The sequence below is a fragment of the Protopterus annectens genome, chromosome 8.part0 (assembly GCF_019279795.1).
Source record: "Protopterus annectens isolate FY-2018-M chromosome 8.part0, PAN1.0, whole genome shotgun sequence".
In the NCBI taxonomy this organism is placed as follows: Eukaryota; Metazoa; Chordata; order Ceratodontiformes; family Protopteridae; genus Protopterus; species Protopterus annectens.
Genome location: NC_056741.1, coordinates 55665912 through 55688307, shown reverse-complemented (window position 1 = coordinate 55688307; position 22396 = coordinate 55665912). Strand labels below are relative to the sequence as shown.

The window sequence follows — 22396 nt, the reverse complement described above, 5'->3', positions numbered from 1 at the left end:
AACAGGATCAATTTGGTTTTATTTTGGTTTAGGTGGAGTTGCAACTTGGTCCAGTCAGGCTTTGAAGTGGGAAAAAGATCCCTGGGGTGATCTCTTGCAGTTTGTCAATATTTTTAGATGTACAGATTAATATGGAGTAATCTGTGCATTGGATGATAGTGGCTCATTGATGGCCAAGTGTAAATCATTTATGAAGAGATTAAAGAGCAAAAGAGCCAATACAGAGCCTTGGGGGACTCCTAGTGATATTGGAAAAAAGGAGGATGTCTTTTTGCCATCCAACAGCTTGTGGCCAACTATGTAGTGGCAGGATTAGCCATACCTAAATGGGAGAGTTTGAGCAACAGCAACTCATGTTACACTGTGCAGAAGGCTTTAGAAAGAAAGATCGAGGAACAGCATAGATTACTCTGGTCCCTGGTTTGGTTTACTGTGGTCATGAAGCTTAGGAAGACTGTGGTGGTCCTGTGACAGGGTAGAGAGAGAGAGAGAGAGAAGTGAACTGTTTGTGATACAGGGAAGAAGATGGGCTTGCATACATATGTGATAACAGCTATGGGGGCCTGTAGATGGATAGGCAGATGAGGTTCCACCTTTGTGAAGCGGATGTAGGTTACATTTCAAAACATGCTATGCTTTATTCTTTCTAAGCTTGAAGTGTATGGTTGCTTTAGAGAGAACGGAGTTGAGTTATTCTTAACACATTTGGTTTGGATGGGAGCTTTTTCTATTTAGAAATTTGGAGTTTAATGTTTATACAGCTTGATCAAGTTTGTCTTGAGGAGTTTCAGTGTAACTAGAGAAAAGTTTAGTGGTAAGGCAAATAACTTGTTTCTAACCAAAGCAGTTTGAGCATGCAAATTATAAACACTGAGGTGTGCAATAACCTTTCCCAAACAACGCACTACTAGTATATTAACCCTCTCCTGTGTAGCCTGCAGCAGTTGCCAGAAGAAATTACAAGTCACCTTCACAACTGAGTTACTTTATTTGGCCTTGCACAAGATGGGTTCCTTAAGTGTTTCCTGATCCTATACAGTCAACTGAGACCTCCACATTCCCCCTCTGTAGATTTGTTAGAGGTCCCAAGAGTGACCCTGGAGAGCTGAGGCTTGTCAGTTTTATCCCAATAGGTACCATGCCTTTGGAATCTTTTTTGACCAGTGGCAGAGTCATCTGAACCAGCTAGTTTCACAACAGTCACTTAAGACCCACATTTCTTAACTAGCTTAATTTCTGCTCCAGTCTATATTTTGCAGCTACAGCGCAGCTAAGCTGTTTTAATCAACATTTTACACTGCAATACTACTTTAATTTAAGAAGCCTGGAATCTAATTTAGCTCAGTTGTCATCTAGTTGGTTCCCAAAACGGTTTTGTAAAATTGAGAATTGCCCGACTTACAATGACATTACCTTGCAATGTACCTTGTTATTGAAAGTACCCCAAAAAAACAAACCCCATTTCTCGGTCACCCACATCCCCCAGAACCTTTTCTTAAGTTTTTCTGTCTATTCCTTCTAGCATGTCGAGGGATCAGTTGCTAATGTCCTCTCCTGCTCAGCTGGTGAACCTGGGAATATTGAGGCAATGTTACAATTGCCTCATGTACACAGATAACCGTCTCCTCCTCCCACAAAACACAAATACATGCGAGAGATGCAACTATACGGCCAAACTGGAGGCTGAGTTCTCTCAACATAGGACTGGCATGACCAGACAGGAGGAGAAGGAAACCACACACACTATAGACCCAGTCTCACATAATACCATCACAACCTCAAATCATACACAAACACACAAAGACATACTCGGAGGCTCTGATCAAAAATCTACCAAAACAGCAGAGGCCACCAAAGCAGACACCCAAACTACCACCACCTCAGAACACAACACCTGCAACACATAGACCACACAGTCAAGTGTCAAGCAGTCACAGCCCTTAATGCCAAACACAATGCCAGACACACTAGTCATTGGTGACTCCATAGTCAGACACACTGACGTCCCGCTCACCAGACTGAGTAAGGAGAAGGTCACAGTAAGCTGCCTGTCGGGTGCTAGAATCCGCCATATAACGCATGCACTCAGGTCTCTCAACAGCAGGTACAAGTACGACTCAATCATTGTCCACGCTGGTGTTAACGACCTGAGACGTACCTCCTTGGACTACATGAAAAGAGACAGAGGAGCTCTCTGATTATGTAGCCCAAGCAGGTATGACACTGACCTTGAGCAGTATCCTACCTTCACCAAGAATGATGCCACAATACAGAGATAAGATGATCAGCTTTAACAATTGGCTTAAACTCTGGTGTCATTCAAAGGGGATCAGATGTCTGTCTGCCTGGGATAACATGCTGGACAAGCCACGCTGCTTCGCAAGGGACGGCTTGCACTTGTCACCCCTGGGATTCCGGATTTTGGCAAAGGCTCTTGCCACCCCATAGTGCCTTTTTTAGGCAAGGCTCAAATTCTAAACCTACCACCCTAGAACAAAACAAAGAAAAAAAACTAAGGGTAATGCTGCTCAATGCCAGAAGTCTCAACCTCAAGATGCACGCACTCGAGGCCCTTCTCAGTATGGAGAACATCGATGTCTGTGCTGTGACAGAAACCTGGTTCAAGGCTCCTGAGAGCACCCCAGCACTATCAAGTTTTACCTCATATCATGCGTTCCAGCCCCAAAACCCGGACAATACCAAGAAAGGAGGAGGGGTATCCATATTCATCAAGGACACCCACACCTCAAGATTGGTGGCATCGCACGATGCATCGGAAACCATCCAGGTGGAATTAACCATAGGCAAGATTGCTCTGCAATTTGTAGCATGTTACAGGCCACCCTCGCAAACTCAGGAACCTCATATGGCCTTCCTGAAAACACTGGAGGGGATAAATGTATCTCCAAACACCATCATACTAGGTGACTTCAACTACCCTGACTGGGAACACTACTCAAGCCCAAACACTCTAGCCCAAAAGTTCCTGGAATTCATAAACTCAAATGCCATGGAACAACTAGTCACCATCCCCACAAGAGGAGAAAACATACTTGATCTCATCATCACGAACATGGGAGCACAATGTTCAACGCCGGAAGTATACCCCTCACTGGTGAGATCTGATCACAAACTAATCTCGCTGGAGGTCCCCGAAATGAAAAAGACCACAGTAAAGAACTTCTCGAAAGCCGACTTCACACTTCTAAAGACTAGTGTGGTCTCCTTTAAGGCCCCTGAGCCGGCGGTTAACATTACTCAAACCGCTGAATCACTTACAAATGCCTTCTACCAGCACCTGCAGGGCTGCATGGATCAGGCAATCCCAAGCAAAACAAAGACTCTTTGTACCAAAGGCAAGCGCCCAGTCTGGTGGACCCCAGCCATAAACAAACTCTACAACAAAAGGAGAAAGCTACTACAAGATAGAGCAAAATCCTTAAAAGGTAAGACACCTCTGATCACTGTAAGTAAAAAGCTAAGAGCTCTCATAAAATCATCCAAAGCTAATTTTGAGAAAAAAATAGCTAAGGACTCTAAAGACAACCATAAGGCATTCTTTAGCTATGTCAGAAACCTAGGAGGAAACTCCCAGATATGCTCAGAATTAGTTCAAAATGATGTGAAGATTACTGATCCTACAGACATTGCCAACATACTGGCTGACAGGTTCAGTGCAAACTTCTCCCCCCTAAAGGAGAGATATCTATACCAAATGATTGTAGCCCCCCAAACATCTCTAATGCCCAGGTGAGAACTGCTCTCTCCAAGGCAAACACCACAGCATCCATGGGACCTGATGGCGTCCCCGGCTGTGTGCTCCATGAACTCAACGAGGAATTAAACCCACAGTTAGGACAGCTGTTTAATCTTAGTCTCACCTCCGGATACGCACTCCAGGAGTGGCGCACAGCGACTGTGGTCCCACTCCACAAAGGCGGTGCCTCCACCGACCCTGGAAATTACTTTCCCATTAGCTTGACAAGCCTTATCTGCAAAGCCATGGAAAGGATCATAATGGATCTCATAAATAAAGACATAGGGAACTTGCAGACTTTGGATCCAACCCAGTTTGGCTTTGTCAAAGGCAGATCATGCCTTTTAAACTTGGTTGACTTTTTCGAAACAGTCACCAAGGCCATTGACGAGGGAAAGGCAGTCCATACAGCCTACCTAGACCTGGCGAAGGCTTTTGATACAATACCTCACTCGGGTATCATTGAAAAACTCATCAACTTAAATGTAAACCCATACATTACAAGATGGGTTGCAAACTGGCTGAGTGACAGAACCCACAGGGTCAGAGTTGCTGGCGCCATGTCAGACTTAAAGCCTGTCACAAGTGGTGTCCCACAGGGCTCAGTCCTGGGCCCACTCTTGTTTGGCATCTACTTTTCTGAAGTACAAGCAAACACAGGAGGGTTATGGCTGACAAAGTTTGCAGATGACTGCAAACTGGGCGCCGTAGTTGAAAACACATCCGACACAGATATCCTTCAGAAGGGTCTCACAGAAACAGATAACTGGTGCCAGAGCCATGGCCTAAAGTTAAATGCCAAGAAATGCATAGTCATACCCTTCAGGAAAAATAAGGTTACCCCTAGCTACCATATAGGTGGCAATCCCCTGAACACAGAAGAAGTTATTAGGGACATGGGAACCCAGGTTGACAGTAGCCTTTCATTCGACACTCATATTGCTAAAGTAGTTAGGAAGACCTTCTACATTGCCCACCTTATCATGAAGGGATTCACATCTAGATCAAGGGAAGTCATAGTCTCCCTATACTCATCACTCAGACCAATCATAGAGTACAATGCCCCATTCGGAATGTATCTGACCAGACACTTGCAGCAGCTGGAGAGGCCACAAAAGTTCCTCACCAAAAGGATAAAGGGTCTCAAAAATCTGTCTTATGCTGCCCGACTGAAAGAACTCCAGTTATATTCAGTTGCTTACCGCTTGCTCAGAGGTGACCTATGCCTGACATACAAGGCCATGTCAAACCCAGATTTGATGAACATGCTTCATCTCAAAAAATCTAGATCCCTCAGAGCCACAAGGGCGGGAGACTTAAACCTCGGCACTGTTATTAATAGGACGTGCTGGAGGGATAGATTCATCACCCAAAGACTCCCTATGCTGTGGAACAAAATCCCGGTTTATGTGAGGCAGAGCACCTCGCTGGCCTTGTTCAAGAGGAAGCTTGACCAATGGATGGGAGATCGCAGATACACCCCAGGGGTTACCTCAGTGTCACTGCTCGACAGAGGTACAGCAAAATAATGGGCATAGTTTCTCCAAACTAAAGGGGTGGCGTAAGCCACAAAACTATGGGCTAGGCTTATAAATGCCCTCGGGCAGATAGCCAAGTATGAACCTATGAACCTACACTCTTACGATGCTAATCTGTAGTATGCCAATTGTAACTCTAGTCTCAAACAGTCCAGTTATGAACAAGTCAGCTATATAACTAAGTACAATTCTGGGAACTCCAGCTGTACGCCATGCAATTCTCATTGCTCCATTGAGCTAAGCCTTTGGCCAAACTCATTTCTAAAAAGTTCCAAGCTGATCATCCCTCTTAAATCTGGTTAACTAACAATAAATGAACACAATTGCTCATGGAAGAAAACAAATAGCAAAAATGGACACAGAATACCTACAGAAAAGATTATAAAAAGCAGCAGATAGAAAGTGACGTGTGATCCACCTGAACCCATTGCTGTTACTAGTACAAGGTACCATTTGTTTTTCTCAGAACAAAAGTGTTAATACCCACCAGACAAAGTGCTCTTAACAGGAGTTCTTTCAATTCCAGGCGTAGGGGAACGAGGATCAGAGCCCTGGAGCAGCTCTACTCTTCCCAATACCACTTCCTCATCATACTGCTCCTCTACCTCACTGCTTTTGGGTGTGCCTTCAACCTGAAACAAAATTTGGTACAAGAAGGTAAAACACGCCCAAGCAAAGGAAACATCAGCATCAGTTAACCAGCAATGTAAACACCACCACTATAAGGTAAATACCGACTACTACTGATAACAGACTGGTGGCGATGTAAAATTCCATTATTAGCATTGCTTCTGCCAAAGTAGTGTTACAGAACTGCCTTAAACTACCAATGGACTAAAATGGGATACAAAGGCTACAGGTTTTAAAAGTGCACACAAGGACAGCATTATAAAATGCAAGAACTCTAAGTGAAAAAAAAAAGTCAACACGTCTATTAAAGCAACCCTACTGGTCAAGGGATAACTCTGTATACTTTACACATCCTTTCCCAAGCTAACAGAATGAAGTTAAACCAATAAGGTTTTGAAGCCTGTATTCACGTGTGTGTGCGCGCGTGTGGGGCAGTTTTCTGTAAAATGAACAGAGTCTTCTACAGAGGTCACGATTCAAAGTTCAGAGAGGGGCCACTCTCTGAAGGAGGCTTCGTCAAAATACATGACCAATAATGCACCACAAAAAAAAAAAAAAAAAAAAAAAAAAAAAACCACTGTTGAACAAGACCAATTGCCACAATGCTCAACGTCTCACCGCCCATGCACAGGGTACAAGGTTCAATTCTGCTTCTGGCCAATGCCTGTCCTAGATCTCTATGGCATCCCTCCCACAAAAACAAGCAGAGCGTTTCCATCTAAAACTTACAGACTGGAGTAGTGGGCAGCAGCACAGACTCTCCATGGTGCACTATAGGGAAGAGTTGAAGAAATCAACTGCTTTAGGAATAAACTGGGGTGTGCAGTATCCTCAATACAGGAAAACCGTGATCATGGGGCTGTATGCCAAGTCAGGATTAGCGACACGAGTGTAAAAATTGGTCTCAAGTGATTCGGCTATTTTGACTAATGCCGCCAAATGTGCATGGGTATTTGCTGGTGGCAAGTGGTTTGAAGACATGGCCTACTCCAACCTATACCAGGGACAGATACTAATGGTGGGACGGAAAAAAGGTGTGTAAAGTACAGTTTTGTACCTACCATAAATGTAGATGTCCGATAGGAATGCATCTGCAGTCCTTACAAATGGGTTGTCCTGTCGTCAGGCAGCCCCTCGGTCGCCGGATTCCAAAGTCTGGGTCTGGCCTCGGCTGGTGTCGCACTTCACCCGACGTCATAGCTGCAGTTTTTCGGGTATAAAGGCATCAGCCGACGCCATTTTCCTCAGTGTTTCTTGCCCCAGATGCCAGGTGCCCTCTTGGAAGGCTAAATTTGGATAAATGCCAATGATTCCAAATAGTAGAGAGCAAACACAAAAAATAAGCATGTATGTACATATATACAAACAAATACACCATAATAGATTCCCCCAGCTAGCTACAAGATGGGCAAATACCCTAGGAGCACCACAGAGGGGAAGGTAAGAGGGTAATCCTGACTGCAGATGCATTCCTATCGGACATCTACATTTATGGTAGGTACAAAACTGTACTATGTCCTTCAAGGATGCATCTGCAGTCCTTACAAATGGGTAGAATACCACAGCCAAACTGGGGGAGGTGGAAAAATAAAGTTATGGTGTAGTTAGGATCCCTTGCAAAACAGCAGTGGCAAAACCTGCTCGGGAACTAGAGTATAAAGGTAAGTTATAATGCTTGGCAAATGTATGCACGGAGCTCCAAGTAGCAGCCTCTAAAATGTCCTTGGTAGCCACTCCTCGTAAGAAAGCTGTGGTAGTGGCTGTAGCCCTTGTAGAGTGAGGCCTGATGTTCTCTGGAGTTTTCTTTCCATGGTAGGAGTAACAAAATCTAATGCAATTAGCTGTGGTAGTGGCTGTAGCCCTTGTGGAGTGAGGCCTGATGTTCTCTGGAGTTTTCTTTCCATGGTAGGAGTAACAAAATCTAATGCAATTTCCTATCCACTTGGAGATTGTCTGTTTTGAAATTGCTTTTCCTTCCCTTCCTGTTGCATATGCTACCAGTAGCTGGTCAGTTTTTCTATTGCCCTTGGTCCTGTCCAGGTAGTAGCGTAATTGTCTATGTACATCCAAGGTATGCAGCAGTCTTTCTCCCCTGTTCTGTGGGTTGGGGAAGAATGTAGGTAGGTGGATAGCCTGATTCAAAGAAACTCTGGAGACCACCTTGGGCATAAAGGAAGGATTTGTTCTCATGGACACTATCTTGATGGAAGATCAGGAAGGGTTGTACTGCCATTAATGCCTGAAGTTCAGATACCCTTCTTGCTGAAGTGATTGCCTGCAGGAAGGCAGTCTTCCATGATAAGTATTGTAATTCTGCTGTTGCTGCTGGTTCGAAAGGAGGAAGTGTCAATTTTTCTAGCACAAAGTTCAAGTCCCATGCTGGTAATGGTGACTTTCTAGGAGGCTTTACATTTTTAATTCCTCTCAGAAACTGTCTGAGTAGAGGATGTGAGAAGACAGGAGGATCCAAGTCGTATTCTGCTGAAATAGCTGATGCATGAATCTTGATGGAAGAATAGGACAGGCCTGTGTGGAAGAGCTCTGCCAAGTATTCCAGAATGTTGGCTATGTTTACCAGTGACACATCTTCTCCTTTTGCAGTACTCCAAATGAGATATCTTTTCCATTTTGCTGAATATTTTTTTCTTGTTGAGGGTCTGCGAGCCTCAAGGATAATGTCTTTAACCCTTTGGGATAAATTAGGGTTAATTGGTCTTATGCAATGTTCCAGGCAGTCAGCTGCAGAGTTTTCAGGTTTGGATGCAGAATGTTGTAGTTGTTCTGTGTTAACAGCAAGGGAACCTGGGGTAGTGGCCATATTTGTTCCCGAGACATGCTCCTCAGTAATGAGTACCAATGTTGCCTTGGCCAGTCTGGAGCTATCAGAATGATCCTTGGACGGTCCTCTTTGATCTTCAATAGCACCTTGTGCATCAAAGGAAGCGGTGGGAATGCATATACGGTCAGGTTTTTCCAACTGAAGGATAGGGAGTCCCACCTTCCAGGCAAGTGGGTGGTACGTCCTTGTGCAGAATTTCTTTAGCTGGTGATTGCGTGGGGATGCAAATAAGTCTATTTCTGGAAGCCCCCATTTTCTTGTGATGGTTCTGAAGATGTCCGGATGCAGCATCCATTCGTGGGCATCCGTGGTAGTCCTGCTTAATGTCTGCTAGAATGTTTTCTTTTCCTGGTACAAAAATTGCTTTTAACTGAATGTTGTAGCTCAGGGCCACATTCCAGAGGTCCAGTGCCATCCGGCAAAGAGGATACGAATGTGTGCCTCCCTGCTTGTTGATGTACCACATAACTGTGGTGTTGTCTGTCCTTATTATCAATAGACCTTGTTGGAGGAATGGTCTGAATGCCTGAATTGCCAGTTTTACTGCCAGCATTTCCTTTAGATTTATGTGTAGGTGCAGCTGGTCTTGAGTCCATAAGCCTTGTATGCACTTGTCCAGCATGTGTGCCCCTAAACCGAGGTCTGAGGCGTCCGTCGTGATGGTTTGGCTTGGTTGAGTACTGTGGAAGGGCAATCCTGTGTTTGATTGACAAGCCTGAGCCCACCATAGGAATTCTTGCTTCAGGCATGGAATAATTGGAATCTGGGTTTCTAAGCTGTGCTTGTGTTGAGACCATAAATTCCTTGGGTACCACTGTAGTTTTCTCATATGCAGTCTGGCATGAGGAACCAATATTATGCAGGATGCCATGAAGCCCAAGGCTTGCAGTACTTTTCTTGCTGTCAGATGGTTCTGCTTTGTTAATGCCAAGAAGTAGAGAGGTAGCTGCTCCTGTTTTTCTACTGTTAGGAATGCCATTTGCTGTGATGTGTCCAACTCTGCACCCAAAAAGGTTATTCTCCGGGATGGTATCAGTTTTGACTTTTTTTATATTGACTGTGTATCCCAGGGCTTGTAGCAGGTAAATGACCCTTTGTAAGTCTTCTGCTAGCTTGTTTTTGTTGTCCGCTTGTATCAGGCAGTCGTCCAGGTAGGGGTAGATTTGGATTCCCTGAAGCCTGCAATGAGCAATTATTGATGCCAGGCATTTCGTGAACACTCTGGGCGCAGTAGATAAGCCAAAGGGCAATGCTGAGAATTGATAATGCTCTGATCCTGCAAGAAATCTGAGGTATCTTCTGCAATTTGGTCGTATGGGGACGTGCAGGTATGCCTCCTTGAGATCTAGAGTTACCAGCCAAGACTCCTTGCCCAGCATGGGAAGAAGCTGCTGTAGAGTCAGCATTTTGAATTTCGGAACAATGAGGAATGTGTTTAAAGCGGACAGGTCGAGAATAGGTCTCCATTTGCTCTCTTTTCTTGGTACCAGGAAGAGTCTGGAGTAAAATCCTTTTCCTTGCTCCATAGATGGTACCTTTTCCACAGCTCTCATCTTTAATAATTGGGATATTTGTTTTAGAGCTTCTGCCTTTTGGTTTGGAGGTAGGTTTGGCATTCCTCTCTTTCCTGGTAGAGTATGGAAGTGAAACCTGTAGCCTTGGTCTATTGTCTGTAAAATCCACTTGTCTCTTGTGATGCAATGCCAGTTTATTGAAAATAAGGCTAGCTTCCCGCCTAAGGGTGCTTGTAGTTGTTCCCTGGTAGGCGGTGCCAGAGCCAAGTCACTGTGAACGTTCTGCAGGTGTGGTGGTGGCTGTGTCCGTGGCTGCACTTCGTTGGTTGTTACTCTGCCACTGGCGTCCCCTGTAGGCACCCCTGGATTGGTTTCTGCCTCTTGAACGCCTATTCCTGCCCCTCTGAGCTCTGGATGAGTCTGGAAAGGACCAATTCTTGGAGGGCCAATTCCTGCTAAACCTTGGCGGTTGGACCTGTAAGAAACCTTTTACTGTTTGGACAGATTTTGCCTTCTCTTCCATCTTCTTCAGCACCTGTTGTGCAGGAGAGCCAAACAAATTGGTCTTGTCCATGGGAGCATCTAATAGTTTGGACTTGACATGGTCTGGTAAGGCCTGCTCTTTTAACCATGCATGCCTTCTGATAACTGTGCCAGTCATGGCTGATCTAAAGGAAGCCTCCAGTGCATCATAGCCACATTTTAAGGAATGGTTACTGACTTGCTGAATGTTATGTACCATTTCCTGAACAGATTTTTTGTCTAATGATTCATCAGAGGACAGTTTTTTGGTTAACTGGTCTAGCATAAATTCTTGATACTGGATCATGTGAAATTGACAGTTCAAGGCCCTAGCTGAAAGAGTAGCAGAAGTGTAAACTTTTTTACCCCATCTCTCTAAGGATCTGGATTCCCTTTCTGAGGGGAGGGGGTTCTTAGCAGAAGTAGCTGCTACAGCCTTGGGTCCTTGGGAGATAGTCTCGGGATCTGCAAAAGGAGCCTTATATAAATGGTAATGTGGGACCCTGTAGTATCTATCAGGCTTAGCAGGGGCCGGAGGTAGAGAATCAGGAGCAGTACAAGCATCATTAAATGCATAATCTACAACAGAAAGAACTGGGGGAATGGCTAAAGGCCTATGTTGTGGTAAATGCAGAAAGGTTCTAAGCCTTTTTCTGGAGTCTGAAAAATCCTGGCCCTGCCACTGAAATTGTTCCCTCATAGCATGCAGGGTTTCCTCAAAGGAAAATTCCTCAGGCGGAGAGGCTGAAGGGATGGACTCTTCAGCATCAGAGTCTTCATAAGGGGAGAAAGGAGCCTCCGGAGGGTCGGAATCAACTGAATCATCAGAGGAATCATCTGTAGATAGTGGCTGAGGGGGCTCTGCTCTAGGCCTCTTCTCTGGAGGTGGCTGAGAGGCCCTGTCTGGTTGAGGTTGGGATCCCCGGATTAAAGAAATGAGATCCTCTGCTAAACTAAGCATTTGAGAACTAGAGCTGGGCCTGTGAGTGGGGGTCTTAGCAGGCAGTCTTAGTAGCCCTAGCAAAGGCCTTAATGGACATGGCTGCAGGAGGCCTAGCAGCTCCACGTGCAGGGGTTGAAATATCCAAGGGAATAGTGTCATTTAATTCCTGAGAAACTGCAACAGCAGGTGAGTTTTCTGAAGCCGATTCCACCAGGTTGGAAGAGGCCTCGGTAGAAGGTAAGTTTTCAGCAGAAGGAAGAACCGCGTGCTCGGTTTCAGCCGAAACAGAGACACTCGCGGTTTGCTTAACCGCGGTTTCGGCCGAAGCCGCGGACCGCGAGTGTCGGTCCTTTTCCTTGCGCTTTTTAGACATTTGTGTAGTCGGAGGATCCGACGGCATAATATAAGCAAAATCGGAGCCGAAAAACTCCTCAGCAAATTCAGACCGACGTCTAAGCGTCCGCTGGTTAAAAGAAGCACAGGCTAGACAAGCTGCTACGTCGTGGTCTGGGCCTAAACAGGGTAAGCAATAAGAGTGGAAATCTTTATGAGGTATTTGTTTCCCACCAGTTAAACAGTTATTCACTTTTTCTGACATCGGCTGAGGCAAGAAAGAGTCCCGAACGGGGTACTTAGCTTTTTAGAAGTCTTCGTAGTCGTATTCGGTAGTAGTAATCTCTGGTTCTGACCGACCGGCACTTGCGAACAGCTTCTGCTTCGGGCGCCACGCGGCAAGAAAGACTGAGGAAAATGGCGTCGGCTGATGCCTTTATACCCGAAAAACTGCAGCTATGACGTCGGGTGAAGTGCGACACCAGCCAAGGCCAGACCCAGACTTTGGAATCCGGCCGACCGAGGGGCTGCCTGACGACAGGACAACCCATTTGTAAGGACTGCAGATGCATCCTTGAAGGACATCCACCACAAAAGCCCAACACACCAGGATCAATAAGCTACTGGATGGCCACTTAGTCAGCTTGGGTTACCTGCAAAAGCTCTGCTGAGCAAAAGCTGGACGTAAACCAATCAACCTGCCAAACGAACTAAAAATTGCTTCATTGAATGTAGGTTCATGACGGGATGGAGCTTGGAAGTGGCGGACATAATGGTGAGGAGGAGGCTGGACATTCTTTGCATCCAGGACACAAGGAAGGAAGGCTCAGGGTCCAGAATTTACTGCACAGAAGGATGGCAAACTAGAAATGGTTTGGAAATTGCGAGGGAGAGGCTTCAGAAGACTCATGGCAATCAGCCTCCAGTGTAAGCATAGGGCAGTATTCATAGTCTCAGATTATGCCACACAGCAGGATTGTGATGGTGAAGAAAAGTGCATTCAAACAACCACAGGACCTACTAGATAAAGCAGAACACAAACTGGTGTTGGTAATGGGTGGCCTGAATGCATATATGGGGATGGACACAGAGCAGGATACAAGGACTGGGTCTACATGGATGAGACAACAGGAATAAAGGAGACACTATGCTAACACTTCTGTTTGGCAAATGGCTCGATGGTGTCCAAAACATGGTTCAGCGGCAGAGCCTGAAGATCACATACAAAAGGGGCAAACACGCATCTCAGGTAGACTTCCCCCTTAGTAAGGAAAGGAGTTGGCAAAGTCATCCTCAGTGAAACTGTTGGCCTAGAGCATAAGCCCATGGCTGTCACAGTCAGATGCAAGCAGTGCTCAGAGAAGGCTCTAAGAGCAACACAGACTGGGTTGCAAGACCTGGAAGTTGATTGTAGAGAAAGCGCAAGAATTCTAGTAATTACTCCAGGCTGTACCACACCAGGATGAGGAGGAAATAGGTGGAGTTGAAGAATGGCAGCATCTGAAAACAGAATGTATGAGGACTACAGAACTGGTATGTGGTAAAGGAAAGCTGGTGGTGGAATGCAGAAGTCCAGGAAGTCATCACAAGAAAAGGTTGAGATAGAAAAGATGGACCAGGCTAAGCAGAAATATTGGTTGGCAACAATTTTTTTTTTTTTTTTTTTTTTTTTTTAAAAGCAGAGAAGGCATCAAGAGGCACTCTATAGTTTTTGGGACCTAACTTGGTAGAGAGCACAAAAACTATAAGGTTGCAAGGAAAAGAAAGATAAAGATAGCCGGACACCTCCTTCATATGGGAGGTCAACAACAACCTGCTTACCAGTCCACAGGAAAATCAAATGCAAATGAGAGCACTTCCCAACAGATTCTGAATGAAGCAAACACAGCCTATGAAGAAAGAAAAGCAGAGCAGCACTATGGAAAATGGAGTCAGGGAACGCAGCAGGCGCAGATGACATCACAGTAACTGTGATCTTAATGCTAGGCAAGATAGGGGACAAGGTGATCGAGGGTACTCATAGCAGTATGGAGATAAAGGCACATCCCAGATGACTGAAGAGTAAGCAACTAATGCCAAAATACTAGAACAAAGGGGAGATCCACAACCGATAACCTCTGTACTGCCCACAAACTTCTATCATACTACATAATAGGCAACAAGCAGTTAAATGGCAAAAATCTATTTAATCATTCCTAGACACCCCCACCGGCGTGCCCCAAGGCTCAATTCTAGGCCCACTTCTATTCAACAGTTTAATTAACGACTGTCACCATGCCATCCCCAACGCTAACTTCATCCAATATGCAGATGACTCAACAATAATCTGTTCGGCAACGTCCATTTCTACATTAACAAAATTAACCCAAGACGCCTTCTCCTCTACTGAAGAATGGATGCTAGATAAAGTATAGTTGTGTACACTTGCAGTAATCACAATTGGGTTATCTGCCTACAGGTAGCCCTCAGGTCGGTCCGAATACCAGTCTTGGAATTTCTGCGTCTGATGCTGTCGTCTCTTCCACGACGTCAGGGGTATAAAACATGCAGTCGATACCATTACATCAGTTTTTCTTGCCCCAGATGTCAGAAGACCCCAAAATAGGAAGCAATTACATGGTGTGGAATACCTCCAGTAAAAAGTAAATACCATTGCCATAAGATATGGTAAAAAAGAGGATAGGTAGAAAGTATAGAAAAGTCAGGGGGCTGGAGGGAGGGTAACCAGGACTGCAACAGTGAATTCAATCAAACATCTACATTTATGGTAAGTGTACACAACTGTACTATGTTCTTCGTGTTTCACTGTTGCAGTCATCACACTTGGGTCGATTCCCAAAGCTGAGGAAGGGTGGAGGCAGTCAAGAAGCATTAGGGCTGGCTAGCAGGCCTTGTAAGACTGCTGTGGCAAATCCAGCTCTGGATTTAGAAAAGATAGGCAAGTGGTAATGCTTGTTGAATGTGTGTACAGAACTCCAGGATGTCCCTGGTAGGGATTCTCCTGAGAAATGGTGTAGAGGTTGAGGTAGCCCTAGTGGAATGAGTTCTGATCCCCTGTGGGGTAGGTTTTCCATGGTGTTTGTAGCAGAAATGGATGTGTGCTATCCATTTGGAAATGGTTTGCTTTGAAATGACCTTGCCCTCTGCCCCTGTAGCAAAGCTGACTAGCAGCTGGGTCAGATTTTCTGAAAGGTTTAGTCCTGTCAAGGTAGAACCTGAGCTGTCTGTGTACGTCCAAGGAGTGCAGGATCCGTTCCCCTTTATTCTGAGGATTAGGGAAAAAGGTTGGTAAATGGATGGATTGATTTAAAGCCACAGTGGATACCACCTTGGACATAAATGATGGGTTAGTCCTGAAGGAAACCCCGTCAGCATTGAAAATAATGAAGGGTTCCACAGCCATTAGTGCCTGTAATTCAGACACTCTTCTTGCTGAAGTGATGGCTAGAAGTAAGGCCGTTTTCCAAGAGAGGAATTTTAACAATGCTGCAGCAGCAGGCTCAAAGGGGGAAGCGTGAGCTTCTCTAGTCCAAAATTAAGGTCCCAGACAGGGGTGGGCGCTCTCCTTGTGGGCCTTAAATTGTTAGCTCCTCTCATGAACTGTTTGATGAGAGGGTGAGAAAAGAGAGGTGGCTCAGTATTGTAATGAGCTGAGATGGCAGAGGCATGAATCTTAATTGATGAGAAGGATAGGACTCTGTGTAGCAGCTCTGCTAGGTAGTCTAGGATTTGAGGTGAGGTGGGCACGGCTGTGTCCTTTCCTTGAGACTGGCTCCAAGAACAATATCTTTTCCACTTTTCTGAATAGGATTTCATAGTACTAGGCCTTCTAGCCTCCAAGATAACATCCAGCACCTGTTTGCTGAGGGTTGTTGGTGGTGTATTCAGGGGATACGCCAGGCTGCAAGGTTCAGGCCTTGCAGCGGTGGATGCAAAATCTGTCCCCTCCTGCTGGGACAGCAGGGAGGGGGGTTTGAGGTAGGTGCCAGGGTGGCACTGCCAGACTGCAGAGTGGATACCAGTGCTGGCATGGCCAGTCTGGGGCAATAAGGATTGTCCTTGGTCTGTCCTGTTTGATCTTGAGTAGTACTTCTGAGAGAAGGGGCAGAGGGGGAAAAGGCATAAATTGAGAGGTTTTCCCATGAAAAGGATAGGGCATCTACTTTCCACACTTTGCCGAGAGGATTTCCGGTGCAAAATTTGAACAATTGATGGTTTGGGGGGGGGGGGGGCAAAGAGGTCCACCTCTAGTGTCCCCCTCCTCTGGATTAGAAGTTTGAATGAGTTGGTTTCCAGTTTTCACTCCTGTGGGTCCAGTAAATTTCTGCTCAAGTCGTCTGCCAGTTTTGTTTGCCTGGCAGGAATTGAGCTTGCAGGTGCACTTGGTTGTTCAAGGCTGTGTTCCACAGAGCCATGGCTAATCTGCAGGGTATGTAGGAATGAGTTCATATACCACAAACCTGTGGTGGTGTTTGTCTTTATCAGGAGTTGTCCTGGAAGGATAAGGTATTTGAAGGCTGTCAGAGCATTCTGTGCAGCTAAGTTCTTTTTGATTGATATGCAAGGGAATTTGTCCTGGGCTCCATTTGCCTTGAATGCATTTGCCTGCCATGTGAGCCCCCCCATACATAGGTCTGATGCGTCTGTTAGGATTTGGGCAGCGAGTGGTTGAGTGAAAGGAAGTCCCTGATTTTGGTTGCATGCCTCTGCCCACCAAAGGAACTCTGCCCTTAGACAAGGAGTGATAGGAATCAGTGTTTCCAGGTCCCGAGAATGTTGACACCAGAAACCTTTCAAGTACTAGCGAGTTTTCCTCATATGCAGTCTTGCATATGGCTTGCAGTATTTTTCTTGCAGATAGCTGGGTTTTGGTGGCCATTAGTTTGAAGTAGTTTCGGAATGCCATCTGGGAAGTTGTGTTCAAGCTTGCTCCCAGGAATACAATCTTTTGGCTCTTCATCAGTTTTAATTTCTTTTCGTTGATGGTGTACCCCAAAGAAGTTAGGAGTCTCTTTACAATTGCCAGGTGCTGAAGTAGCAATTCCAGACTGTCCCGCCTGAATCAGGCAATCGTCCAAGTATGGGAAAATTTGAATATTTCTAAGGCTGCAGTATGCAATGGCTGGATCCAGGCACTTTGTGAATACCCTGGGCACAGTCGATAAGCTAAAGGGAAGTGCAGAGAGCTGATCATGCACAGAGCCTGCCCTGCTCTGAAAAGTACAGTTTTGTACCTACCATAAATGTAGAAGTATACAGCTGCAGTCATAACAGATGGGTTCTCCTGCCGTCAGGCAGGTCCTCGGTCGGCCGAATTTCAAAGTCTAGGCCTGGCGTCGGTTGTCGTCGCTTCTTCCCTGACGTCAGTGCGACAGGGGTATAAAAGAAACAGCAGACGCCATTTTCTTCAGTTTTTCTTGCCCCAGATGTCAGGTGGCCCGAAAAAGAAGGCAATACATAAAATTGTGTAATAATGCAATAATCAAAGACCAGTAGTTGCAAGCAAATACACCATAAAAGAAGACCCCTAGAGGGGAAGGAGGGAGGGAAACCTGGACTGCAGCTGTATAAGCACTAACATCTACATTTATGGTAGATACAAAACTGTACTATGTTCATCGTGCATACAGCTGCAGTCATAACAGTTGGGTAGTATCCCAAAGCTAAGAAAGGGGTGGTAGGCAGTAGGTGGAGCTAGGAGGAGCCAAAATGCCCTGCAAGACTGCAGTGGCAAAGCCTGCTCTAGACTTAGAGTATAATGGTAGGTTGTAGTGCTTAGAGAAGGAATGCACAGAACTCCAAGTGGCTGCTTCTAAAATATCCTTGGTAGGAACTCCTCTGAGGAAGGCTGCAGAGGTGGCTGTGGCCCTGGTAGAATGAGTTCTAATGCCTGTAGGTACAGTTTTGCCATGAAAGGAATAGCAAAAGCGTATGCAGTGGGCTATCCATTTTGAGATGACTTTCCTTGAGCTCCTACCGCATAGGCCACAAAAAGCTGTTCTGATTTTCTGAAAGGCTTTGTTCTGTCCAAATAATAACGCAGTTGGCTGTGGATGTCCAAGGAATGCAATAATCTCTCCCCTTTGTTTTGAGGATTAGGATAAAAATTAGGTAAATGCATGGCCCGATTTAAAGCTACCCTGGATACCACTTTAGGCATAAAGGATGGGTTGGTACGTAAAGAAACTCTGTTCTGATGGATAAAAGGTTGGACAGCCATAAGAGCCTGTAGTTCTGAAACTCTACGAGCTGAAGTGATAGCCAGAAGGAAAGCTGTTTTCCAGGACAAATATTGTAAATCTGATGAGGCAGCTGGCTCAAAAGGAGGCAAAGTCAGTTTTTCCAGAATGAAATTAAGATCCCAAGCAAGTATTGGTTGTTTTCTTGGAGGTCTTAAATTCTTAGCCCCTCTGAGGAACTGTCTTAATAGAGGGTGAGAGAATAAAGGTGGATCAGTGTTGTATTCTGCAGAAATGGCTGAGGCATGGATTTTGATGGAGGAGAACGAAAGTCCACTGCTTAGCAGTTCAGCCAAATATTGTAGTATTTGAGATAAATTCAGTTTTCCAGGGCACTGGCCCTTTTTCTCATTCCAAACACAAAAACGTTTCCATTTTGCAAAGTAAGCTTTCCTAGTAGAAGGCCTTCTGGCCTCCAAAATGACATCCTGCACCTCCTTGGAGAGCAGGGCCTGCTGCGATGCTAAGGAATCTTCCATGTGGCTAGATTGAGTGTTTTCAGCTGACTGTGAAGAGTTTTAAAGCTGTGCTGAGTCAGAAGATCAGGCATTAGAGGCAGGGTCCATGGTGGGGAATGCGTCAGGCTCCTCAGGAGTGGGTACCAGTGTTGCCTTGGCCAGTCTGGAGCAATGAGGATCACCTTTGGTCTGTCTGCTCTTGTCTTCAATAGGACTTTGGGCAGCAGAGGAAGAGGTGGGAAGGCATACACTGTCATTGATGTCCAACTGAAAGAGCATCCACTCTCCAGGCCTTTGGATGGAAGATCCTTTAGCAGAATTTTGTCAATTGATGATTTTTGTGGGAGGCAAAGAGATCTATGTCTGGCCTTCCCCATTCTTGGATTATTTCTGTAAAAACTTTTGGATGCAACTTCCATTCGTGTGATCTGTCATATTCCTGCTTAGGCTGTCTGCCAGCGTGTTTTCCTTGCCTGGCAAGTACTGTGCTTGTAGTTCCATTTGTAAGTCCATGGCCATGTTCCAAAGTGACATGGCCAGTCTGCATAGGGGATAAGAATGTGTTCCTCCCTGCTTGTTTATGTACCACATAACTGTGGTGTTGTCTGTTCTTATCAATAGCCGACCTGGTTGTAGAAGGTCCTTGAAAGCTGTAATAGCATTTATCACTGCTAGCATTTCTTTTTGATTGATGTGAAGGTGCTTTTCTGTTTGGGTCCATTTGCCCTGAATGCACCGGTCTGTCATGTGCGCCCCCCCCAGGCGTAGTCCGAGGCATCTGTTGTGATGACTTGATTTGCTTGAGGCTTGCTGAATGGAAGACCTGTGTTTGTTTGGCATGCTTGAGCCCAACACAGAAATTCCTTTTGAAGACATGGAATTAGTGGTATTATTGTTTCCAAACTGTGGCTGTGTTGAGACCATATGTTTTTTAGGTACCATTGTAGTTTTCTCATATGCTGCTCTGCACATGGGATTAGTAAGATGCAAGATGCCATGAATCCCAAAGCCTGCAGGATTTTCCTTGCAGTCAGCCTGGTGCAGTTTCCCAGTGTTCTGAAATATTGAATTAGTTGCCCCTGCTTTTCTGGTGTGAGGTAGGCCATCTGGGTGTTTGTGTCCAAATTGGCACCCAGGAAAATTATCTTCCGAGAGGGTATTAATCTTGATTTCTCTTTGTTGACTGCGTATCCTAGAGATTTTAATAACATTATTACATAAGCCAGATGTTTCAGAAGAATGTGCTTGCTGTCCGCTTGGATCAAGCAGTCGTCCAAATAAGGGCATATTTGTATCCCTTGAAGTCTGCAGTAGGCAATTACTGATGCCAGGCATTTTGTGAATACTCTGGGCGCAGTAGATAAACCAAAGGGCAATGCAGAGAATTGATAATGGGTTGAACCTGCAAGAAATCTGAGGTATCTTCTGCAATTTTGTCTGATTGGGACATGCAGGTATGCCTCCTTGAGGTCCAATGTTACCAGCCAAGACTCCTTTCCCAGCATGGGAAGAAGTTGCTGTAGAGTGAGCATCCTGAATTTTGGTACGAGTAGAAATGTGTTTAGGATGGAAAGATCCAAAATAGGTCTCCAATCTTTTCCCTTCCTTGGCACCAGAAATAGCCTGGAATAAAAACCTTGACCTTGTTCGTGTGTAGGTACCTCTTGAATAGCTTTCATGTTTATAAGATCTGAAATTTGCTTTTGTGCCTCTGCCCTTTGATTGTGTGTCAGGTTTGGCATGCCTTTCATTTTTGAAAGGGTATGAAAATGGAATTTGTAGCCTCGGTTTATAATGTTCAGGATCCATTTGTCCTTTGTGACAATATGCCAATTTTTTGAGAATAGTGCCAGCTTTCCTCCCAAGGGGGCTGCCATTTGAGACCTGGTTGGCATGCAAAGGGGAAAGTCATTGGCTTTGCTTTCTGAAAGATTGCGAGTTGTCCTCACCACCTCTTTGTGTAGGAGCTTGCCATTGTCTGCCTCTCTATGAGCCTTGTGTTTGTCCCCTGCCCCTCGGGCGCCTGTATCTGACTCTTTGGGGTCTGTCTGTGGCAGGAAAGGACCAATTTTTGGAAGGCCAATTTCTACTAAAACACGTGGGGGTTGAACCTGCAGAAATTCTCACACAGTTTGCATTGATTTAGCCTTTTCCTCCATTTTCCGTAATACTTCCTCAGCATTTGCCCCAAATAGTACATCCTTTTGAAGAGGGGCGTCTAGTAATTTAGCTTTGACATGATCAGGCAAGGCTTGTTCCTTGAGCCAGGCATGCCTACATATGACTGAGCCTGTAACAGCAGCTCTACATGAGGCCCCTAGAGCATCAAACCCACATTGTAAGGTATGTTTACCCACTTGTTCTGCACTATGCATCAAATCCTGCAACTCCTTCATGTCTGGTTGCTCAGGTTGTGACATTTTACTTTTCAATTGAGATAACAGAAACTGTTGGTATTTTAGCATATGAAACTGACAGTTTAAGGCCCTCATGGATAAGGCAGCCGAGGTATATACCTTTTCCCCCCACCTTTCTAAGGATCTGGAATCTCTCTCTCGGAAGGCAATGGGTTTTTGGCAATGGAGGCCTTAACTCCCTTGGGCCCCTGTGAGATGGTTTCTAGGTCAGCAGTATGGCTTTTGTATAGAAATTGGTGCGAGTCAGGAACCCTGTAGTACCTGTCAGGCTTAACTGGAGCTGGAGGAAGAGAGTCCGGGTTAAGGCAGGCCTCCGAATAAACATAATCTAGGATGTCCAGGACAGGAGGTATAGCCAGAGGCCTGTGCTGGGGTAACAAAAGAAATTCCCTGAGCCTTTTCTTGGAATCTGAATAATCCTGGCCTTCCCAGTGGAAGTGTTCCCTTAAGGTATGCAGAGTTTCACCAAATGAGTAATCCTCAGGGGGGGATACAGAAGGAATAGATTCCTCTGCATCAGAGAGTCTTCAAAAGGGGAGTAAGACTGTTCCTGATAATCAGAGTGCTCTGAAATAATGGAGCCCTGATCAGAGGAGGGGGAATCTTCCTCCACTCTGGGTCTTTTGTCCGGAGGTGGGCTGAGAACCTCTGATTAGAGTAATTAAATCCTCAACCATTTTAAGCATCTGTTTCTTAGGCATGGGGCCTGGAGATGGGCCCTGTGTAGCTGGTCTCTAAGGGTGCATGGTAGCTTTAGACTTGGTGAAAGCCTTGATGGAGAAAGAAGAGGAAGGTCTGAAGACACCTTGAGTGGAGGTGGACCTGTCCACATTCTGTGTTTCAACACCAAGCGTGGCTTCGGTATCTGTAGTCAGGGTGTGGGCCGAGGAACCTGCGACCTCGGGTACAGGAGACACCGCCAAAGATGTCGTCGATAATCAGGGGCTGCGTAGGCGCCTCGCTGAGAACCGGACCACGTGTAGTCTGCTTTGGCGTGGTGTCGGTAGAGGCCACGGACCTCGAGTGTTGGTCCTTGTCTTTGCGTTTTTTAGACCAAACCGGAGTTGGAGTATCCGACGACATAGCATAGTTAAATGCTTTCCCAAAATAGTGCTGGGCGAACTCCGCCCGACGCTTAGTGCGTTTGTTGAATGTAGCACAAAAGCGACAGACCGAGACGTCTGGTCTGGGCCTAAACAAGGTATA

General features: G+C 45.5%; 1 protein-coding gene across 1 annotated transcript in view; it reads right to left on the bottom strand.

The window, feature by feature from the left end:
- CDCA3 (cell division cycle associated 3) overlaps positions 1–22396 on the bottom strand; it is a gene marked incomplete in the record, with an annotated part of 365174 nt that overhangs the window by 252695 nt on the left and 90083 nt on the right. The window contains 1 exon segment of the mRNA XM_044079607.1: positions 5783–5927. Within this exon segment, the coding sequence (XP_043935542.1) occupies positions 5783–5927 (145 nt within the window).